Source organism: Melanerpes formicivorus, unplaced genomic scaffold (assembly GCF_026170545.1).
Source record: "Melanerpes formicivorus ecotype bairdi unplaced genomic scaffold, bMelFor1.0.p_v2 SCAF_12, whole genome shotgun sequence".
NCBI lineage: Eukaryota > Metazoa > Chordata > Aves > Piciformes > Picidae > Melanerpes > Melanerpes formicivorus.
This window is the reverse complement of record NW_027142364.1, coordinates 5123124-5145935: the sequence shown is the minus strand read 5'-3', so window position 1 is coordinate 5145935 and position 22812 is coordinate 5123124. Positions and strand designations below refer to the sequence as shown.

Below are 22812 nucleotides of genomic sequence, written 5' to 3'. Positions count from 1 at the left end.
AAATCTCAGACTGAAACGGTAGCTGATCCAGACTGTATTTTCTCTTGTACCCAAACATTAGGCAGCCAAAGCATGGCTATTTTTCTCACTCTCTGTGATTCACTTACATTCCAGTGCTTTAGCACCTATGCTATAAACTGCACTGAGACACAATCAAAATTAACTTGTAACTATGAGGCTGGTTGTTTTTAGTGAAGAAGCCCACTGCTTTACTTCCAAACCCAGACCTTTTAAAACCTACTTTCCTCTGACCCCTTTTAAGAAAGAAAAATAGGCAAGTGTGCACATTCAATTTCTCACTCAGAAAAGGGAAAATGACACAGGATGATGCTTAATGAAATAATGGAGACAAATAAGGGAAAGAGAAGAAGGGTAAGAGATGAGGTATGGATAAACTTCTGAAGCACTGATTCTAACAGGTAAACTTATGGCTAGGGACAGGAAATAGAATTTTCCAGACCATGCTGTGAGTCCTAATATTATGTTTTTATATAATATATTCAGTGTAAAAAAAAAGGAAGGATTAATATGAAGCAACTTTTGGAAAAGGCTGGAGACACCCTTGGCTGAAACACTTTAGCGTGGCCACGTAGAAGGACTTTAGTTTCAAGAGATTTTGATTGCAAAGAAATGAACCTAAGAATCTGAGCAACAAGTTCTCTGATCCATACAGATTTTCCACCCATTGCCTCAGCAATACATCAATTGTATTTATTTTCTGAAACCAATAATTCTATCTTCACAAAACAACTTCTCAATCTGAGTTAAGCAGGGTAACTGGGAGTATTTTGCACCTTTGCCATTCATGTCTCCACATACAAAAAGCTTCATATTAGTTAATAAATAATGGTTCAATGTGACTAAACCTACTTTTTTGCTAATATGGCCAAGGATTTGAATAATGAGCCTTTCATTGCTGTAAGGACTAAGTTTCTATAATTCTTAACACTTTTCTCTTTGTATTTTGTAGAGGTCATTCATTAAGTGTCAAGCTGAGTCTATAGTAAAAGTTACTCCATATGGAAGAACAGTTATCAATCAGATAACTGCAATGAACCATTTAATACTAGAATGTCCATTAACATGCTAATGCAAAAAGATGCAACCCCCCAAAAAAATTCAACAGAAAAGGATAAAAAAAGATGTGTGAAAGAGAAACAAGGTGAGTTATTAAGTGATAAAGGAGCATTTTCTATTACGCAGGTACTCACCCAATGTATATCCATTCAGAAAGAACAACAAAGAATTCAGATAGAAACTGAATACATGCTTTTAGATCATACACCACCTTACCCAGTGTTGTCAGGGTTATTCCTGATTTACAATCAAGTAACCAAGAGCTGAGCTTCAGACATGTTGTTCACAAAATAAAAACACCACAGGTGAGGAATTGACATCTAAGACACTAAGCAGAATTAGGAAGAAGGTGATGCTCAAAATCCTGGCTTTGTCCATTACATGCACGTGATTTCTGTCATTGTGGTGGATAGTTATGTATTATACTCCTTATAGATTTCTTTGGTTTGAAGATATATTGCCAAAAAAAAAAAAAAAAAAAGGCATAGAAATGGTCCAGACGGGAAAAAAAAAGTTAATTTAGTCACTTGCTCCAGTTTGTTAATTCTGATGATCCTATGATAAGTAATTCCATTGGTATCTAGCTCTTACTGCAGCACAGAGAGTTAACAAAGCTCACGAGGTCTTTACAATGCTAACTCCTGATGTAAAGCTAAGTGAAGATTTTTCTCATACTATCCTCCACTGAGGTGAGGACTAATAACATTACTCTCTCTCTGGAGATTCTACATAGTCACTGGGATGTAAACTAATGCTTAACTTGAATAGTATGTCTCCTCTTTAGAGGAAGAGAATCTGCAGTATTAGAAAAAGCTGATTAGTCTTTTTCTTAATACATTACAAAGCAGAATGCGACCCTTATGTGGTAGTGAAGCCAGTGCACCAGAGGTTCAGAGGAGAGGAAAGCTTTCTTAAACAACTGCAAGAGAATCCTTGGAAATTAGGTTAATGTTGTTTTTTTGAGAAATTCTTCCAGGTTTACAATTTACTTGCAGACTAAAATGCTGCATATTTTCTGCTAGCAAATAAATGAGCTGCATTTCACTCACTGCATTTTTCATGGCTGAATACTTAGAATGCATTTTACTAGCTCACCTGACCTGACCACAGGCATTTGCCATGCAGATTTAACCTCCCTGAAGCTGTGGTTCACTGTATTAGGCAATTTAAAGCAAGACAGTTTTACTTACTCTTCTGGTCTGAATGTTGCCTCTTACAACTTTTATTTCCTCTTATTTACTCCTCAGGTTGCTGCCAATGAAAAACTCTTACAATCTCCTCTCTAAGGACTGGCATTATACTGGCTATGTAAGAAATACATTGCTAAAGCTGACATATAACTGTTGCTCTATAGGCAGACTACTGGGCACAAGTCTTGGGCTTTTTTCACTTGGAACCAGAGAGGTTTTGAGTGTGGAACGCCATCAGTTTAAAGTGATGCTACATGCTGACAGGTGGGTAAAATAAAGAATCAAGTATATTCCTCAGTAGATCACAGCAGTGAAAGAAAGAGACAGCAGAGGAAACCAACCTGGCAAAATGATAGCCTTCAAAAGCATGTCAAAACATCCCATTTCTGAAATTTGTTTTGCAATGAAGCTGACATAGCTGAGACATAGTTTTAAAGGCCAAATGGCTTGGAAAGAAACAAGTAAAATCCCTCCCTGCAACCCAACAGATTATTTTCAGTCACTAATCTGCATGAGAGGAATTCCTACAATGCTTATTAGTAGGGCTGAAAAACCCAGAATAATTTCTGTCTGCCTTGCAAGTACTATCCATGTCTGATATAACAAACAGAATCCCCAAGAAATAACTGCAAGAAACAGCAAACAATAAACAGACTGCTTGTCTGACAGACACAGGAGAGCCAGTAAGCCTATGTGTTAAAGGACTGTTAATAATCAGTACAATAAACAACAAAATTATAGCAAAGAATCACAAGTCTGTGCACTTTCACTTTTAGAAAATAATGCATCCTCTTGCCAATAGAAATTTACACATTTTGCTAAGCAGATTTATTTCTCAAATAAAGCACATCTCACAAGGTCAGGTTCCTCTAGGGTCTGAGATGCAGAGCTTCAACTGCAAGACTGCAGATTCTGCCTATCAAAATTATTTTGCAAGAAAGACAAAAGCTGTTTTCAACACAGAATAAATTTGCTGTGCCATGTGCAAGCAAATAGGAAAATATTTTGGTTTATGATTTTAATTACATTGCTGAGTCATTCTGAGAGACAAAGATGCACATCTGCAAAGTTAACTGAACATAAAGAATAACTTTGGTGAGATCTAAACAGACAATAGCCAAGGGAAGCTTCAGTGTTCATATTGCAAATGTTGCTAGGAAATACTATTTCGATACACTGAAGTTTGCAGATTATTTCTCATGCCCTATACATCCTATATACACAGATGTGGAACGAAAACTATGTGGAATTGCTGTTCAGTGACAACAGAAATTTGCAGTGGACTACAAGCCTGTCAAAAACATTGCTCTCATAGGTCTTCTGCCTTCACATTTTCTTTACAGCCTCTGCCTTGTCTTTAGCCTGAAATAGAATGCTTTGCCTAATAGGTGCAGCGATGCTTAGAATCAGAAGTCTCCTTATTTATATAAATTCTTGACTTAATCTATTTTAATTTACACCACAACACGACAACAATGCTCCAATATCTGGCATATTTCTGGTTTGGTTTGCATTTGTGAAATAGAAGCATATTAGCATGCAGTGCAAGGAAGCATTCCACTTCAACTCAGCTTCAGTTTGGTTATTGAACTTGGAATGATGTGCACATCCACAGATAAGCACAGTGCAAGAGGAGAAATGAGAGGAATATGAAGTCGATGCATTGTCACTTTTTACAAGGAAAAAAACACCTATTTTCTCATGACCTCTGTATCTTGAAATAACTAATGCCAGGCTTGCTAAGCCTCAGCTGAAAGAACTGAGGGTAAGTGTGAGCTGTTCAAGTGCAAATACAACCCACAGTAGTGAAGGCTAGGGAAGAACAAGCCTTCCTAAGAGTTTGTGTTTGTCCAGTCCCAGCCTGGTCTACCAACAACATAACATACTGCTTTCCTCAACTTATCTTGCAGAGGACAATGGACTGAAGAAGGAAGGAGGTATACTGAAGACTCCAACCAAGCACACATATTTTTACACTAGAGAGTCATATTCTGCCCACAGTATGAAAATGGATGTAAAATTCATTTTAAAGGCTGTCTTGTCTTACTGTGCAGGCAAAAAAATGCACATAAAAACTTGTCTCTCCTGTCTTGAAAGCTGTCTGAAAAGTTTGGTTAGATAATATGTAACCTATAATATTATCAGCAATATTAACATAATGTCTAACAATTATTTTTTTTTTCTTTTCATTTGTTCTAAACATTCATCTGTTTGTTTGAATGCTGTACCCTTATAAGGTCAGTCCCTTTGAAGGTCTGTGGTAAACCTCCGAAGATAAGAAAAATGCACTTACAGGACATAATTTTCCACTACAACATACTCATCATGTAACGAAATAGCTAATTATTTTCTTCTGCTATTTTTAGTTTGTCCATTTTTATTTGTAAATACCTCTGATGTTTTGATGTCTTCATAAGAAAACTGCATGGCAGGTACTCCGAGATGGTTGATGAAATAATCTGCGTCTCCCTGTATCTGCACAGAACTCACATTAGATCTTGGACATCTGGTCTTTCCCACACAGTTCAAGCTCTGGCTCTGAAAAACAAACACAAACCAAAATTCTACTTATTTGCAACCAGACTCTTAAAAATTTGTACCAATACCTTATTTACACAGGATTCTTTGGGTTGGAGTATTTTAAGAACAGGGTGGAACAGACACTAGTGCAAATTGGTATCAGCTCATTCACACTTAGTAGTGAGTCTACAAACCTTCCACCTTTTATTGATATACAGGGTGGTCATTTGGATCAGAAATAGCAGGGGATTAAGAGTATGCTGCAACATGGCTGAGTCTTTCAAAGGACAATGAAAGTCATGTCTAATTGAAATGGTAGTAGGGCAAGAGAAGAAGCCTTTGAAATGTCCCATACTGGGCAGGAGATTAGGGGTCATTGCGGTGCCTTTTGGAAACACATGTTGAGATCTTTAATAGCTACTAAGGATTTAATTAATGGCATACTCTCTAACAGCAAAAAGCTGAATCAGATAATAAAATTCAAGATGCCTATGGTCTATGATATGCTGGCAATGTAAAGAATTTGCTGCAGCTGTAGAGGTTCAGAGAAAAACATAATTAAAGGCTGAAGATACCTAAATACACATTTTCTGAGTGAAATGCCTAACACAATTCTATTCAGTGACACATTGGTATTTCTTTCACAAAAAATATTCAATGGTGAAATCTTAGCAAAAGAAGTATAATAAGGATAAGATGAAAACTAGAAAACAAGTCTAAGGGTGCTACATACTAATGTAATTTGCAACTACATCAGGTAATTAAACACTTAATAAACAGCAGGCACAAAGGCTCTCGACATCTTTTACAACATACAAGCTACTCAAGCTTCTTTTTAAGAACGGTAAAAAGCTGAAGTACCAGAGATTATTTACATTCAGTTATCAGTTTATGTAGCACACCATAACTTCTTCAGACCTAACCACTAAATTACTAGCTTGCTACACAGAACCATGTAAGATTAATTCCCTTTTAACACTGAAATACACCAGAACCTGCCCATGAAATTTCCCGAGGTTAGCAGGAAAATGTTTGAAGAGTAGAAAGAGACAAATCTTGGTGTTCTTCCACTTTTATATTAGCATAATTTTTGTTTCAGTTTCACCTTTGTGCTGTGAAGAATGTGATTGCATGCTACCCAGTATAAATAAGGGCTGCAGATTCTCACAGAAAAGCTTCCTTTTCCTAAGTATTTTTAAAGGTGGTTACATCACTCTTTTAGCAAACGTTTCTGCTTCCACCATTCTTAACATGCAATCACAGTAGTGAAGGTCTGCCCAGAACGACTGAGACTTACAATCAAAACAGAAACAGAACAACAAAAAAAATCACTCCTGTATGCGCAGTCCACATCCAGTAAGTAGTAGCCCCTTAAAAGATATCCATGGAGCAACACGATTCACAGCAGACAAAATTATGGCTCTTCAGGGCTTAGTAAGAAAGAAGAGTAAGTAACATTTAATATTAATACAGTATTAATTTTAGGTGTTATCAGTAAGTCATAGCTGTTAAAACTCTGCAGAGGTTTGAGTTTTTTTTAATATGTTTTTAAACCTGAAGGTATCTTTTTAATTACAACTTGTGTTTCTGTGTTTCTTTCCCCCTTTATATCACTCTTGAGGTTTCAGTCACATTGTGAAGACACAAAAACCCACCTGCTATCTACACACAGTCTCAATAAAGTCAGTAAGCTTGCTTTTAAAAACCAAAACTGTCACAGAAACAGCAGAAGCCCAAACTCTATACTAATTTCAGGTGGTTTTAAGTGACCGCACTTGATCTTCTACAATCCTTCCCAGTCAAAACCACACATCCACAAATAAAGGAATGGTTATAATTTTATGCATGTGTGTATTCACAGAAGATCCATCCTGAAGTGATTGCTCCTTTCAAGAACTGTAAGATGTTTAGTAGTTTAATATCACACAGTGTGCTATTGTAGAGGGTAGACTACACTGCATGATCTCCTAACTTTCTCATACTGCCAAACACATCTAATCAAGTTGCATAAATGACAAATAGTCAGCTCTTCCTTTAATGCTGAAAACTTTACTGAATGATGTTAAATACAGCTTTTAGGTTCAATAGGAAAATCTCTGAAATGAACAAAAAATCCCAGAGTTATCTACCAAAACAAATCAGAAAGTTAAATGACCAAAATAATCCAAACAGAACTGTTGGGGAAAACAGTACCAGAAAAGACAAACAGAGCTGAAGAGTCAATGAGCCATAAGCGAGCCACATACCACATGGAATGATCTTGTCTTTCTAAAAAGACCTGATCCTAACTCTCAATAAACACAATGGCAGCAAAGTTCTGCAAGGCTAATGTAATAAGACAAGAAACAATGGGTTCAAGTTTGAACACAGAAGATTTCACCTCAACATGAGGAGAAACTTCTTTATAGTAAGGGTGATGGAGCACTGGAATAGGCTGCCCAGAGAGGTTGTGGAGTTTCCTTCTCTGGACATTTTCAAAACCTACCTGGATGCATTCACACAACTTTTACTCTCCTAAGTGAACCACCTTTCATTATCTCCTATGTATTCATATCTAGAATTAGCAATGGGATTTTCAGAAAGGGAATATTGTAAGCTCTGACTGGAGGTGCAAGTGTGGAATTTATATCTGGAGACCCCGATTAGAGAGAGGGTAATAGAAACGGAAAACAAGGTTTCATGCAATAAATAACATTTCACACAGCAAAAAAAAATTTTGATCTAATGTGTGAGACATCAACCAGTGCAACAGTACAAATGACATATGAATACATCTTCAATTAAAGTCATCTCACTACCCCTCAAATTTTTTGACAAAGTATCAAGAAAGCTGAATCGTCATTGTCATCTACTACACAGATCAGTTTTCACAAAGAGTAATCCAGGTTATAGATTGTGCAAGGACACAGAGTATTTTGATATTAGTCCTCTTTCTAAGACAAGAAAATGATGGTAAACTCTTTTAATTCTGAATATACACCAGCTCCCTTTATGCAAGCAAACCAGGAACGCAGAAAAGAGCTAACTTCCTTTTTCAGAAACTCAAGCCTGACTTTTTGCCAGCACTCTGCCCTTCAGAAAACGCTTTACCACATTCCATTTTAACTACTCAAAAAGAGCTCTTACTTTTTTTTTCCTCTCTATAGCAACACCACAATATGTTTTATGCATGAAAGTTTAAATATGAAATGTTTACAGATTTGGCTAAGAGTACAATGCGATAAAGTATACTGGGGTTTTACATCACCATTTTTCATGGTATAGGATCTATATTTTGATGACAGCAACGTTCATTTCAATAGTGCTAGCATCTGAAGAGCTTAACTGCTTTCTTCAGCTTTCACTGTTCTGACACACAAGTCCCTGATAATGACTAGTTCAACAATAAATATTTAATATTGCACTAATATGAGAGAAGGCTTTATGTGCAAGACACTGTTCTCTTTCAAGCTATTTTTATTGTTATGCAGACTCTACAACATCAGCATTCTTCGAGTCTTTGACAATGACTGCAAAGTTCATGTAGTGTGCTTTGCATTTGTGCTGGGCTAGAGGCAGCCCTCTTCCCCACCACTGGCAACAATAAACAGACAAACAGATTGCAAAAGTGATGGACAGTTTAAACAGAAAGCAGTGAACATTTACAGAGAACCAAAAGCACAGTGACAAAGAAAAATCCCAAAACAGACCCAGAGAGATCCCATCCCCACCTGAGGGTACACCCAAGACCCCCAGGGCTCCTTCTTCCCCCTCCCACTGCTAGGCTAGCCTCAGCTGGCCAGATCTGAGACTGCCCATCCCCCCGTGGCCTTGGGCCTAGCCAGGCCCAAAGCCAAGAGACATCTCCCCCAGTTACCGGCTGACAGAGGAGGAAGAGAAGAGACAGTGCTAGATTCCGCACTGGATCTTATAGTGGTGCAAAGAATTGTGGTAGGAAATACTACATAACTTCCTGTGTCCATCCCTCTGGGCTGGACTTCTGGACACAGGAAGTAAACATTGCAGGGGGGCACCCAGCTCAAACTGTAACATGCCACCCCTTATTTCATACCATAATCTTTGCACCCAAACACATCATTAAATCAGAAATCTTCTGATGACATGTTCGGCGAAGTCCGTATCTTCATCTGAGTGTCCACCCAAACAGTCTCTCATTCAGGCTCAAGTGTCAGACCATTCCAGTTCTTCTTCCCTCATCTAATGGAACCTCTCAGCGATGCAGAGGTCACTCTTGTGCGGTGCAAGCTCTTCATGAATCCGTTGGACATCCTGGTCACCTGGAAAGAACCTCACAACTTCTCAACCAAACCTTTATTCCTGTCTCTATTTACTCAGCGGCGTATTTCCACCCCTGGGGCAAATTAAATATTTCTCCAAATTAGTGGACTTAAAGAATTATAATATGCTACAACTAATAACACTTTCCCATCATCCTTACCTAAGAGAGCCATCCTAGTGTGATCCTTCAGCACAGAAGACACTACTGTTTGTGACACAGAAATTAACATTAAAGTCCATCTGGAAATACTGCTCTTGTATCCTGTGAAACAATCTCCTACCAAAATGTACAAGCACTGCATCAATTTTATTTCAATATGGAGAACAGCAGACTGAGGGGTGACCTCATTAATGTTTATAAAGATGTAAATGGTGAGTGCCAAGAGGATGGAGCCAGGTTCTTCTCAATGATGGGCGACAGGACAAGGGGCAATGGGTGGAAATTGAGGCATAGGAAGTTCCATGGAAACATGAGGAAAAAAATTTTCACTGTGAGGGTGACAGAACACTGGAACAGGCTGCCCAGGGGGGCTGTGGAGTGTCCTCTTCTGGAGATATTCAAAACCCGCCTGGATGAGTTCCTGTGTGATCTGGTGTAGGTGATCATGCTCTGGCAGGGGGTTGGACTGGATGATCTCTTGAGGTCCCCTCCAATCCCTAACATTTTGTGATTCTGTGATGCAGCACTCAGAAAACCAGGAAAAGATCATGTCCCAATACTGTAACTGCAGTTTATGACAAGCAGGACAGCTTCCACGCTTGGCAGCTGAATGCCTGATCCTTACTGCAAGTCAAGTAGGCATCAATCAGAACAGATGAGACTGACTGAAAAAATTACTGCTGCTAGGAAATGAAGGTCACTTCTAAGTAAAAGGCTACTAAGGGATGTGGGCCATAGAATTGACAGGGGTGAGGGAGAAGATTGCACTAATGCATATGTCCAGAAACATGGGATTTAAAAGCATTTTGAAGTTCTCCAATGCCAAATAATATGTCAATCATCATGTAATAGCAACGGTTCATCACTTCGGCATTCTGCTTTCCCTTGCCTATTTTTTTTTTCTCCCCTCAACATCTGATCTGCTCTTATTGCAAGTTTAAATCTAAAATGGTGTCATTTACAAGAAAAAAAAACAAACAAACCTTATTTCTAACTTCACAATTTGATTAATTTTAATTCTGATAATCTACAGAATCTTTCCTTGCATATACTCAAAAAACAATTTGCGACTTCCCAGTCTGGAAAAAAAAAAAAGTTCAATTGCTGTGCATTACTTCACCAGTTGCAGTCAGGTCCTACTTAATGATCCTTTAAATGTTAGCTTTTATGTAGGATAAAAAAAAAAAACTCTTTTAAAAATGCATCTAGAATACATGATCAGCAATGCACTCTGTAAGAAGTAACTCCCTATTGCAGAGGAGGCAAACTACATTTCTTCAGCTGGTTAATCTTAGAGTAAAACACACACAGTAGCACTATATAGATCACTTGGTTGGTGAGGATGGTCTCCACTGTATCAATTGAGCCCTCCCTTTAGACTGGAAGGAAACCAAGCCATGTGGTTAGACAGTAATGAAGGAGGGGTTCATGTCAGTGCAAGGATGCACATGCTATTTGTAATTGAATAATTTTATTTCTCTGGAGTTCATTTTGGTTTTCAGCATCATGTTGCAGGTTTATATTACAAATTTGAGAAAATGAAGAGTACCATATGGCCCATTAAATGCATTTAATTTGGGTTAATGTTATAAATAGATCTGACACACCTAAAGTATAATCAAGTGGTACTTCACAGCAGACCTTTTCCTAGGATGAATTAGAGCCAAAGACTCCGAAGTGCATTTTGCTGCAGTGTTAAGATCCTGGTACAAATAAAAGCCTATGTATTTAAAAAAAAAAAACCAAAAACAAACCAATTGGTCATTTTTGCACTTCACCTTCCACCTAGAGATGCATGTCTGTCAGTTAATTCAGGTTACCTTCCTTCCTTCATATGACTACAGATGAAATAAAGACTTAGCAGCTTTTAGAATATGGGTTAAAATGTCTAAGTATTTTCAAACAGGGCAAATAAAGAACCACCAATTATGCCTACAATGTGTCAGTGATCCCAGCTCAGAACTACAGCAAGGAAGCTTATGCTTCATGAATAATCAATCTCTATTTCTTGAGCTGAATCACCACCTGTGTGAGCAACTGGTGCAAGGCAAAGGCATTTAAGACGCTGAAGGATGATAAGATCATCTAGATGAAGCAAAATTAAACAAAGAACTGCATAATTTATTAAATTAATCACAGACCATATAAAAATGCAGAAAGCAACAGTGTGGTATCTTTATTACTGCCAATGTGTTATGCTACATCACCATCAACAGGTGGGAAAGGACAGAGAAGCTACAAAGCACAAGTATATGTCTCTCATTCATAAAATCTGCTACATTCTGAGAAATAAATCATTAGAGAGAGAAAGTCTGACAGCTCTCTTAAAATGTTAGTAGATATTTCCTTGCCATGACTACCAAATTAAACAGAAAAAGAAAGAAAAAAAATAATCATGGAGTTTCTAGGAATTGTATTGATTCAGATTCCCATCTGATTTATCTGGTTTAGCTATAAACAACGTGCTCTGTTCTCTGTCTTTGTTAATTGAGCATGCACATTACTATCCATGCAAATCAGCTGGTTATAAAATTCTTAGGGAAATTTAACACAGCACTTTCCCCTATAGACCTCAAAGTATTTTTCAAACCAACTAAAAAGCAATGGATCTAATATTTCAGTCTTGCCCAACTATTCAGAATAAACCATTTAGAATAAACCAAACCAGGTTGGAAGAGACCTTCAAGATCATCGCGTCCAACCCATCAACCAATTCAACCCACCCAAACAGCTAACCCATGGCACCAAACACCCCATCAAGTCTCCTCCTGAAAACCTCCAATGACGGTGACTCCACCACCTCCCCAGGCAGCCCATTCCAATGGGCAATCACTCTCTCTGTATAGAACTTCTTCCTAACATCCAACCTAAACCTCCCCTGGCGCAGACTGAGACCGCGTCCTCTTGTTCTGGTGCTGGTTGCCTGGGAGAAGAGACCATCATCCGCCTGTCTACAACCTCCCTTCAGGTAGTTGTAGAGAGTGATAAGGTCATCCCTGAGTCTCCTCTTCTCCAGGCTGAGCAATCTCAGCTCCCTCAGTCTTTCCTCATAGGGCTTGTCTTCCAAACCCCTCACCAACTGCATTGCCCTTCTCTGGACACGCTCCAGCAAGTCAACATCTTTCCTAATCTGAGGGGCCCAGAACTGGACACAGTACTCGTGGTGCGGCCTAACCAGTGCAGTGTACAGGGGCAGAATGACCTCCCTGTTCCTGCTGGCCACACTGTTCCTGATGCAGGCCAGGATGCCATTGGCCCTCCTGGCTGCCTGGGCACACTGCAGGCTCATGTTCAGCTGACCATCAACCAGCACCCCCAGGTCCCTCTCTGGCTGGCCGCTCTCCAGCCACTCTGACCCTAGCCTGTACCTCTGCATGGGGTTGTTGTGGCCAATGTGCAGAACCCAGCATTTGGATGTGTTCAGTCTCATGCTGTTGGACTCTGCCCATCTGTCCAGCCTGTTGAGGTCCCTCTGCAGAGCCTCTCTACCCTCCAGCAGATCAACTCCTGCCCCCAGCTTGGTGTCATCAGCAAATTTACTGATGATGGACTCAACATCACAGAGCAAGCCAACTAAATAGACATTAAATAGAATAGAATAGAATTAAGCAGGCTAGAAAATACCTTTGAGATCATCCAGTCTAACCTATCATCCAACACTGTCTGATCAACTAAACCATGGCACCAAGCACCCCATCAAGTCTCTTCCTAAACACCTCCAGTGATGGTGACTCCACCACCTCCCTGGGTAGCACATTCCAATGGCCAATGGCTTTTTCTATGAAGAAATTCCTAACATCCAGCCTAAACCTCCCCTGGTACAGCTTGAGACTGTGTCCTCTTGTTCTGGTGCTGGCCACCTGGGAGAAGAGACCAACCCATATCTGGCTAATGGGACCTCCTGGGACCGAACCACATTTTAGATGCAAAGTTTACATTAAACTGATAAATACAAAAGCAAGGAAGTAATATATATATATATATATATATATATTATATAGTAAATTTAATTTCCTTTACTGGACTTTTTTATTTATTTAACTTTATCTAGTGACAGTCTCTGATTCCTGATGCTTTGTATATGACACTGAATTCCATTTATCCTTTCTATACCTAAACTGAAGTCATATGCCTCATTAACTCAGATATACTTCTTGCCAACAACCAGTAAAAACTCCTAGGAATTTTAATGGCTTTTCTAAGGGAGATAAAAATCAAGCAGGTATGCTCCCATCTGATAAGAGAACTTCAGAATGAACAAATATTTAGAGGTAAAATTTCATACCATAAATTATATCAGTGGCAAGACTGCAACTGGAATGCCATCAGCAATTCCAAACATCTCAGCATCTTAAAAATAAAGAGTTAGAAGATTTAACAAAACTAATTAAGAAATTAGAGACCATAGCTATGGTAGCTGTGTTTCTCCAAAGCATCCTCTTACTCCAGGACTTTTAGACTCATCAACCAGATGTACTGCATCAACACTTCTCCCATAATTTGTTTCATCAGCACAGATAAAAGCAAACAAGCTCTCAGGCATCTCAGGTAAAACAACTTTAAAGACCACAGGCTCAGCCTCAATATTCAGTGTACTACTTGGGGTAAAATCCAGAAAACAGTTTAAGATTGTATTTCATTACAATGAACACCCAGCAAACAAAATGCCATATTAACAGAGGCAAACTGTCTCCACACCCAGCTCTGAACACACTCACAACGATTGCTGTTTTCATTCAGAGCTTATATTTTTAGATCTAATTTGTTATGTAAACTAGTTTTGAGCATGCTGTTTGAGCAATTAAAGGATGAAATCAAACTGGGGTTTGATTATGTAAAAAGTAGTACTTTCCTGCAGGTAATATGGTAGTATTTTCTTCCAGGTATTCAGTAGCAGGAACATTGGTAAGTGTTAGTTGTCACATACATGCTGAGATCCCTTGAAACCTAGCCTTAACAAAGAGCAAATGAATTGATGATCCTGAAGGGCTTTTGCAACCTCACCAGGTCTATGAACTAGTTTTAGCATAAAACTCTGATAAATTTCAGCTTGATCAGAACTGCATGGCTTCCTTAATGTTTTGTGCTGTAGTAACACTTATTGCTAATATCAAAACACTGCTTAAGCAGGGGAAAAGATTAGGATTTGACAAGAAGACATTTGACAAGATGGTTGATATTTTATACTCAATGGAAATAGCTGTGGCTTGTAAATCATTTTAAATGCCTAAAGGCATTCTCATAATACATAGAGATGGAAAGACTGTGAACCCATTTAAGTGTAGTCTAACTCTGTGATGATCAGGTTCTGCCACGTTACTCATTTTGGGATGTATCATTCAAACCCTCCAAATAGATATTAAATAATTCATGCCAGTGAGATTACAGTCTTGCTTCTCATATCCCACAGGAAGAAAAAGAGATAAGTTACTCATCCCCTTAAAGGGGATGGATACATAGACTCACTCTCTTAGCTGGAAAGTTACAATCTCTCATATTTCAAGATTTCATAAGTGTTCCAAACAGGATAGGACAGTCATTGTGAGGCTGGATTGCAAATTAACATGATGTAGCAAATTGTTCACTGGTCTTCAGAATAGCTTCAAAAAAAGAAGAAGGGGGGGAAAAAAAAAATCAGGAGAGAAAGTTTAAGCTACATACTTTCCACTGAAAATGAGTTAAGGTGCACAAAGTAAACTGTGAAAGTAAATGTATGGATTTTTTTCTATGCTCAACAGTAGCCCCATTAGTACGCACAGCACACATCTGCAGAAGCTGTGTTTCTCAGCTAGCTAACCAGACGGCTCAAACTACCCCATCCCTCTATCCTATTTGAAAAAAATAAATAAAAATAAATACAGCAAAAGCCACACAGAGAGCAAAAATTTGTGTTGTAACACCTAGTGCTAGAAGTTAAGCCTACAGATGGCTGTCCTGTGGATTCTGTGGTTGGCAACTAATTTGTATTTCCCCAAACTCTCATCATTCACGTCACACTTTCTCTTTTTGAGCTACATATGATGTGTAGTATTTCTACCAGAAATGTTTGCCAGCTCTACTCTCCCAGAAAACCCACTTGTGCAAATTAGCTCAACAAAGACATCCTTTGAGCCTGACCCAGAAGGACAGATGCATCAGACCTTTTGAGTGTCAACCTGCTGCCCTTTCCCCATGCAGTGGACTGTTCCACTGTGCTGAGATCTAGAATCTGCTACTTCTGAATACAGTATAAAATCCATCGCCAGATAACAAAACATCACACACATGAAACCATTACATGCCACATATTCCCTACCACTCCTCACACATTCACACACTCCAGCTATCCAATATTGTATTGAATCTTTTCCATAACCTAATAATCTCTCCTGGTTTGAGCTGGAACAGAACTAATTCTGTTCAGTGATTTTACTTTTCAGCCAAGACTCTTCTAATAAGCTGCACTTTCTGAAGTTAATGGTATGACAGTGTCTGCTTGTAGCACTGATATAACATTTGAAGCTTACAATAGCCACTACCAAGGTCTGGTGTGCACAGACTTTGCTTACACTCGCTCCAGTGCAGACCAAGGTCACTGATAAATCTTGTGTGCAACACTGGCAGTGCAGAAAGACGGCACCTGCAGGGTGGAGTGGTCAGAAGAGGTGACCCTACACTGACCAACAAGGGATTCCATTCCATAGACCTCATATTTCATATAAAGCTGAGGGATCACAAGGGTCAAACTTCTTCAATGGCTCATGTCTGAGGAGGACTCTCTGTTCTGCCTTTGATCCCAACTGTCATCATTATGTCATCATTATTGTTTGGATTAAAGTTGTTTTAGTTTCTAGTGCATGCATTGCACCCCCTCATTCCCTTTCTCTTTCCCTTCGGACAGGGAAGGGGTTAATAGAGCGTGTCTGTCAGTTGTCTAGAAGCTGGCCCAGTTCTAAACATTGACAAAACCCTACTGAATCACACTGCACATCTCTAACACTACACACAGTGGACAAACCTCTAAAATACTATGTGTTACACAAATAAAGGTGGTCTAAAATGTGGATCAATCAAGGTTTTAAACTGGAGGAGAAACTTGCAATCAAAATTTCTGTTTTGTTTCTGTAATCAAAGAACAGAATAAGTTCAAACATAATATACACAAATGAAGCAACTTTCTTGGAACAGAACACAGAAAATCACATACTCTGGAGGAACTCTCTTGCCACATTGGTAAATTACTGCAAATCTCCCCTTGTGGCACAACCCTGGAATAAGACCAAAGTAATTTACTGCTGGCAAAGCTCTACCTTGCTCTGAAACCTCTGGTCCGACATTTAAACTTCTTGATAGTAGCTATGCATGAACAAATCACTCCCTCCCCAGCCACACACACAAAATATTTTTCATTGTTTGAAGTGGGAAGTCACCCCTATTAGACCATGCAGATCAGGAAGGTTGATAAGCTACTAGCATATTTTTCATATAAAAACCCCAAACACCCATGCTGAACTTCAGTGGGAACTGAGTGAATGCAAACAGTATTTGCACTGAAGATATCAAGCAGCTGTATCAACTGCATTTTTCAGAAAGATCATCACAAAGCAGATTTATTCGAGTGTGTCAGCACCACAAATATTGGTCTCCAGGCTCCACTGGGAGATAAATTAGCTGATCTAAAAGATATTAGATGATTCTATTCTCTACTGCAGTAGCACAACCCCCCCCCACCCCACCCCCCCAAACTTAAGGACAAATTGACCACTGTAATCTCTCATTTACATGATATAATGGTCTGATGCTTTCACAGACTGGATTCTTCCAACTTTTAACTACCTATGCCATAAGTAAGAACCCTTGGTATTTCCTCCATACTGAAGAGGGAAAAAATTAAAATCATATTAAAAAATGCTGGGGCACAGGAGCAGTTGTGCTACTACAGTCAAATGACTTCTTTCTGGCTTCCACAGAATAGAATAGAATAGACCAGACCAGGTTGGAAAAGACCTTTGAGATCATCAAGTTCAACCTATCACCCAACACTATCTTACCAACTAAACCATGGCACCAAGTGCCCCATCCAGTCTCTTTCTAAACACTTCCAGTGATGGGGACCTCACCACCTCCCTGGGGAGCCAATTCCAAAGGCCAATCACTTTTTCTGTGAAGAACTTCTTCCTAACATCAAGCCTAAACCTCCCCTGGCACAGCTTGTTCTGGTGCTGGTTTCCTGGGAGAAGAGACCAGCCCCCACCTGGCTACAACCTCCTTTCAGGTAGGTGTAGACAGCAGTAAGGTCTTGTCTGAGCCTCTTCTCCAGGCTAAATGACCCCAGCTCCCTCAGCCACTCCAAAACCCTGGCTTGTGCTCCAAACCTCTCCCCAGCTTTGTTGCCCTTCTCTGGACGCATTCCAGCAACACTTGACCTTGGTTCCAAGAGCTATGAAATAGTATTTGGGAAAACAACTCACTGGTTAAAATGTGATTTTAGTCAGACACATGAGACAGATCTAGCTGAAGCAACTTTAAGAACATTTTCACCAAAACACACAGGAGCCCCAAACTCATCATACATCTAAATGGTGTGTACTTTTGCACTCTGAAAAATTATTACCTGAGATATTTCCAAAACCTATTTATAGTATTGAACAAGGATATTACAATTCCTATGACATGTCAAGTACTGGAGGACTAAAAGAAAAATGCAGGAAAATATGGGGTTATGGTTTCTTTATAAGGTCACTTATTTTTATTAACAGGAAAGTAAGCCTCAGAAAGGCTGATCACATGTTTTATTTCAGAATTTATTATTACATAGAATCACAGAATGGTCTGGGTTGAAAGGGACCCTCCAAAGGTCATCTAGCCCAACCCCCACAGATCTGTAAGACTGAAAACTGTTTCCAACGACTGCATAATACAATCTAGGTAAAATCTTTAGCATATACTGTTTCAGGTTTTAATTCCTCAGATTCTGATTGCTTAAAATTGTAACTAAACCTTCTGAACCAAGGCATATATGGCATGTAAGAGAGAAATGTTTATACTGCACACATTGAGAAAACAGATTGACAAATCCAGTAAAGAGCAATCTGCAGCTAGTTACTATTATCAAGTAAGGAAGACTAATAAAAGACACATATAAATGTTTTTAAGTATACTAAATAATACAGTAGCTACATGAACACTGAGACTCTTGAACATGTCCGGAGAAGGGTAATGAGGCTAGTGAGAGGCCTTGAGCACAAGCCCTGTGAGGAGAGGCTGAAGGAGCTGGGACTGTTTAGCCTGGAGAAGAGGAGGCTCAGGGGAGACTTCATTGCTCTCTACAACTACATGAAGGGACAGCTGGGGCTGGCTTCTTCTCCGAGGTAACAAGCACCAGAACAAGAGGACACAGTCTCAAGCTGTGCCAGGGGAGGTTTAGGCTGGATGTTAGGAAGAAATTCTTCATAGAGAGAGTGATTGGCCATTGGAATGTGCTGCCTGGGGAGGTAGTGGAATCGCCATCACTGGAGGTGTTCAGGAAGAGACTGGATGGGGCACTTAGTGCCATGGTTTAGTTGAGTAGATGGTACTGGATGATAGGTTGGACTTGATGATCTCAAAGGTCTGGTCTATTCTATTCTGTTCTACTCTATTCTATTCCTCAGCTGTAGCATAGGGCTTTTTAGTTCACATGTGAATTTGTAGTTTTCTTTTCCAGTTTTTGACTCTTAGGCTAGTCTTTATTCACAGATGTTACATGAGCAGCAATTTTCTATCCAATAAATAATGAAGATCTTGACTAGTGCTGAATCTAGTGCTGGAAAAATGTTGTTAGAAAAACCTCCCTTCAATGATGACTCTCCATTGGCAGGTAATACCTTTGAAGATCTATCATACAGCTTGTGTAAATTGGAAATCCAGGTGATTACCTACTATACTAAAGCACTGTTTTTATTGTGAATTGCACAGAGTACCACACAAGATGTTCCAGAGAAGCTTGTACTGCTATCTTTTTAAAATAAACATCTTTTCTTCAAAAGCCTTTTTAAAAAGGTTTCATGAGAGAGATGTGTTCTGGAAAAAAACAACTCTCTAACTGCCACTTATTACCCTGCTTTTTCTATACCCTGTTTAAATCAGTAATTACCTTATTTTCTCTTGGGTATCATCAAAATTAATCAATTTATAGTTACACAGGTCATTGCATTTCTCTTTCTTAATGTTGGTTGTGCTTTAACACTCTTACAGCTTCTGGAGCATCCTTAGCCTCCATATTTCAGTGCATGTGGCTCATTTAGTCTATGGTTCCAGAAGGACAGGGACCTGCTTGAAAGGACACAGCCAAAGGCTACAAAGATGATCAGGAAACTAGAATATCTGTCTTATGAAGAAAGGCTGAGGGACTTTGGGCTTTTTAGCCTGGAAAAGAGGACTGAGCAGGATCTTAATGCTTATAAAAAAACATTAAGAGGACATAGTCTCAAGCCGTGCGAGGGGAAGTTTAGGCTGGAGATGAGGAGAAAGTTCTTCAGAGAGAGAGTTGTTAGCCATTGGAATGGGCTGCCCAGGGAGGTGGTGGAATCACTGTCCCTGGAGGTGTTCAAGAGGGGATCGGACGTGGCACTTGGTGCCATGGCCTAGTAGTCATGAGGTCTTGGGTGACAGGTTGGACTTGATGATCTTTGAGGTCTTTTCCAACCTCGTTGATTCTATGAAAGAGTGGGTGCCAGGAGGATGGGGCAAGTCCTTTTTCAGTGATGCCCAGCGACAGGACCAGAGGTAACAGGTGCAAAATTGACCATAGGAAGCTTCATCTAAACATGGTGTTCCTGAGAAACAGCAGATTTCCTTGTGAACAGAAGATTGGAAAGCCATCAAAACAAAGCAAAATTAATAAATCTGAGAGAGTTATACTGTCCTTGGCTAAGCCTATTAATAAATACATCGTATTTGAAATGTCACAAGAGAAGAGACACTAGAATGACTTGTTCTTGTATGAGCAGTGTATTTTTAAGAAATGCTAAAATAGTCATTACACAGCTCCAGGTCTAATCCTGGACCTTCAAAGAAAAGAAAAAAAAGAAAAGAAAAAAATAAAAAAAAAAACCACCAAAATGTTAACCTAAAGCTGGAAGCAAAGCTGAACCTTTACTTAAAAAGAAGGCAATACAAAAAATGACTCACACATCCTTCCTTAAATTGTGTTTTTCTCCATGCTCCTAAGTAGAAATAGAACAGTCATCAGGACACTCATTTGCAATCAAATATTCTTTTTCTCTAAGTATTTGCATGTTGACACAATACAGAAATACTAATAATTATCATGCATTATACCAACATTTGCTACTTTCTTAAATGGCACTGAATGACATACAGAGTGTGAAGTTTTAGGACTTCATTTTCTCTAAGAATATAATTTGTAAAGCTTTTTAAAGACTGTGATCAAAAATAGCAATGTAGATGAATTCTAGAGCTGTAAATTTCACTTCAAGTGCTTCACTTTAACACACTTGAGTGCAGTCTGATTGACTTATCAAAACACTGAAAAATAGGTTACAATTTGAGCCAATCATGCTGAACTAAAAGGAGCTGTGAAAAAAAAAACCACAAACCACCAAACAACAAAACCACATAACCTCAACCTTTCTAAAGTGGAGTTCAATACTGAGATTGGAGATAAACAGTATTAGTGTACATTAAGGGGGTTAAGGATTGCCATCTAAAAGCATTACAGAAATTTTTATGACAGGAATTATTTTCTACTTACTTGCCACATAGCACATACTAAAACTGAGAGGGAAAAAGAAAAATAAATCTCTCATTCATCTGCACATCAAACCTGAAAGCAGTAGTACCCCAGCATTTGTTAAGCTAGTCTCCCTGCTGGTATTTCATCCTCTTCCTCTCTTGTGCCAGCCTTGAGTCTTGCTCCTGCTTTGGCCCCCATCAGCACAGAATCATCGAATCAGTACCTCAAAGATCATCAAGTCCAACCTGTCACCCAACACCTCATGACTACTAAACCATGGTACCAAGTGCCACGTCCAATCCCCTCTTGAACACCTCCAGGGTTGGTGACTCCATCACCTCCCCGGGCAGCCCATTCCAATGGCTAACAACTCTCTCAGTGAAGAACTTTCTCCTCACCTTGAGCCTAACTTCCCCTGCTGCAGTTTTAGACTGTGTCCTCTTGTTCTGGTGCTGGTTGCCTGGGAGAAGAGACCAACCCCCTCCTGTCTACAACCACCCTTCAGGTAGTTGTAGAGAGCAATAAGGTCTCCCTGAGCCTCCTCTTCTCCAGGCTAAACAATCCCAGCTCCCTCAGCCTCTCCTCATATGGCTTGTGTTCGAGGCTGCTCACCAGCCTCATCACCCTTCTCTGGACTTGTTCAAGAGTCTCAGTGTCCTTCTTAAATTGAGGGGCCCAGAACTGGACACAGTACTCAAGGTGTGGCCTAACCAGTGCTGAGTATAGGGGTAGAATGACTTCCCTGCTCCTGCTGGCCACACTCTTTTTGATGCAGGCTAGGATGCCATTGGCATGAGCATACCTCAGTAATGCTTCACCTACTGATCCTAATTCAAGCAGAGCAGATAGCTTCAAAGTGTAATGTGTGTCCTCAGAGCACATGGGGTTGGACCACATACATCATGAAAGTCTGCCGATTTAAAAATTCCTGACTCACCTAACAAGCCACAAGAGAGTCTAGTGAAGCTTCTGGACCAAATTTTCTTTTGAACACAAATGATTTTACAAAAAGGTGGCTGAAGCTTAACTCAGACTCACTCAGAAAGATCAGCATTCACTGACTCACTGTCACCAGGGTGAATCCTTAAGTGGTTACTGTCAATTACCAAAGACAAAAAAGAAAGAGAGAGATAAAAAAAAAAAAAAAGGAAAAGATAAATCAGTACTCTGAATTCAGCCTTTTGAACTACCATCTCTGCCTATCAGGAAGGTACTCTGAATTCAGCCTTTTGAACTACCATCTCTGCCTATCAGGAAGGTACTGAAGCAAGTACTGCAAAAAATTTGGAGCCAGCTACCTGACTAAAGAATGAAATCATTTATAAAAATTAAGTAAACATGATGATAAAGCATTAGAGAGCTCACTCAGTGAGGGATCTGAAAGAAGCTGAATCCCACATTAACCAGCTTAAATCTGGAATGTTGGATACATGTGTACTGCTTTCAGATCACTTACAGAGTGATAACAGATTTGATGCAGAGAAAAATTCTGCTAAGCATTTGAAACAACACGTGAACTTCACAAAAGAAGGGTCAGAACTAATACAAAAGCACAAAAGACTACATATGGAAAATTTCATTCAAAATTCATCATTTACATAATGCAACATATTAGAGAATTTTCAATTTTATACCTGAATTCTGTATTAACCACTTACTCTATGCAACCTGAAGTGATCCCAACTGCTACTTCTCAAGCACTTAACAAGTGAACTTAATATCAAATGTTTAAAGAGTGCTCAAATGTAGAAGAGAAGAATGAAAATTCATATCCCTTTAGTCATTTGCCATGAGATCTGGAATAAATTCCCCTCTTTTTCCTCCTTTGTGACTTTGTCAAGTCCTATTCATCTCTTCACACTTCACTTTAC

The 22812-nt window shown here is 39.3% G+C and overlaps 1 protein-coding gene across 5 annotated transcripts in view; it reads right to left on the bottom strand.

The window, feature by feature from the left end:
- Nucleotides 1–22812, bottom strand: part of NAALADL2 (N-acetylated alpha-linked acidic dipeptidase like 2) — a 519424-nt gene that overhangs the window by 99099 nt on the left and 397513 nt on the right. For all 5 annotated transcript variants that reach the window (XM_068145027.1, XM_068145026.1, XM_068145030.1 and 2 more), the window contains one exon: nt 4659–4805. In XM_068145027.1, coding sequence (XP_068001128.1) covers nt 4659–4805 — 147 coding nt within the window. The remainder of the gene's footprint in view (nt 1–4658; nt 4806–22812) is intronic.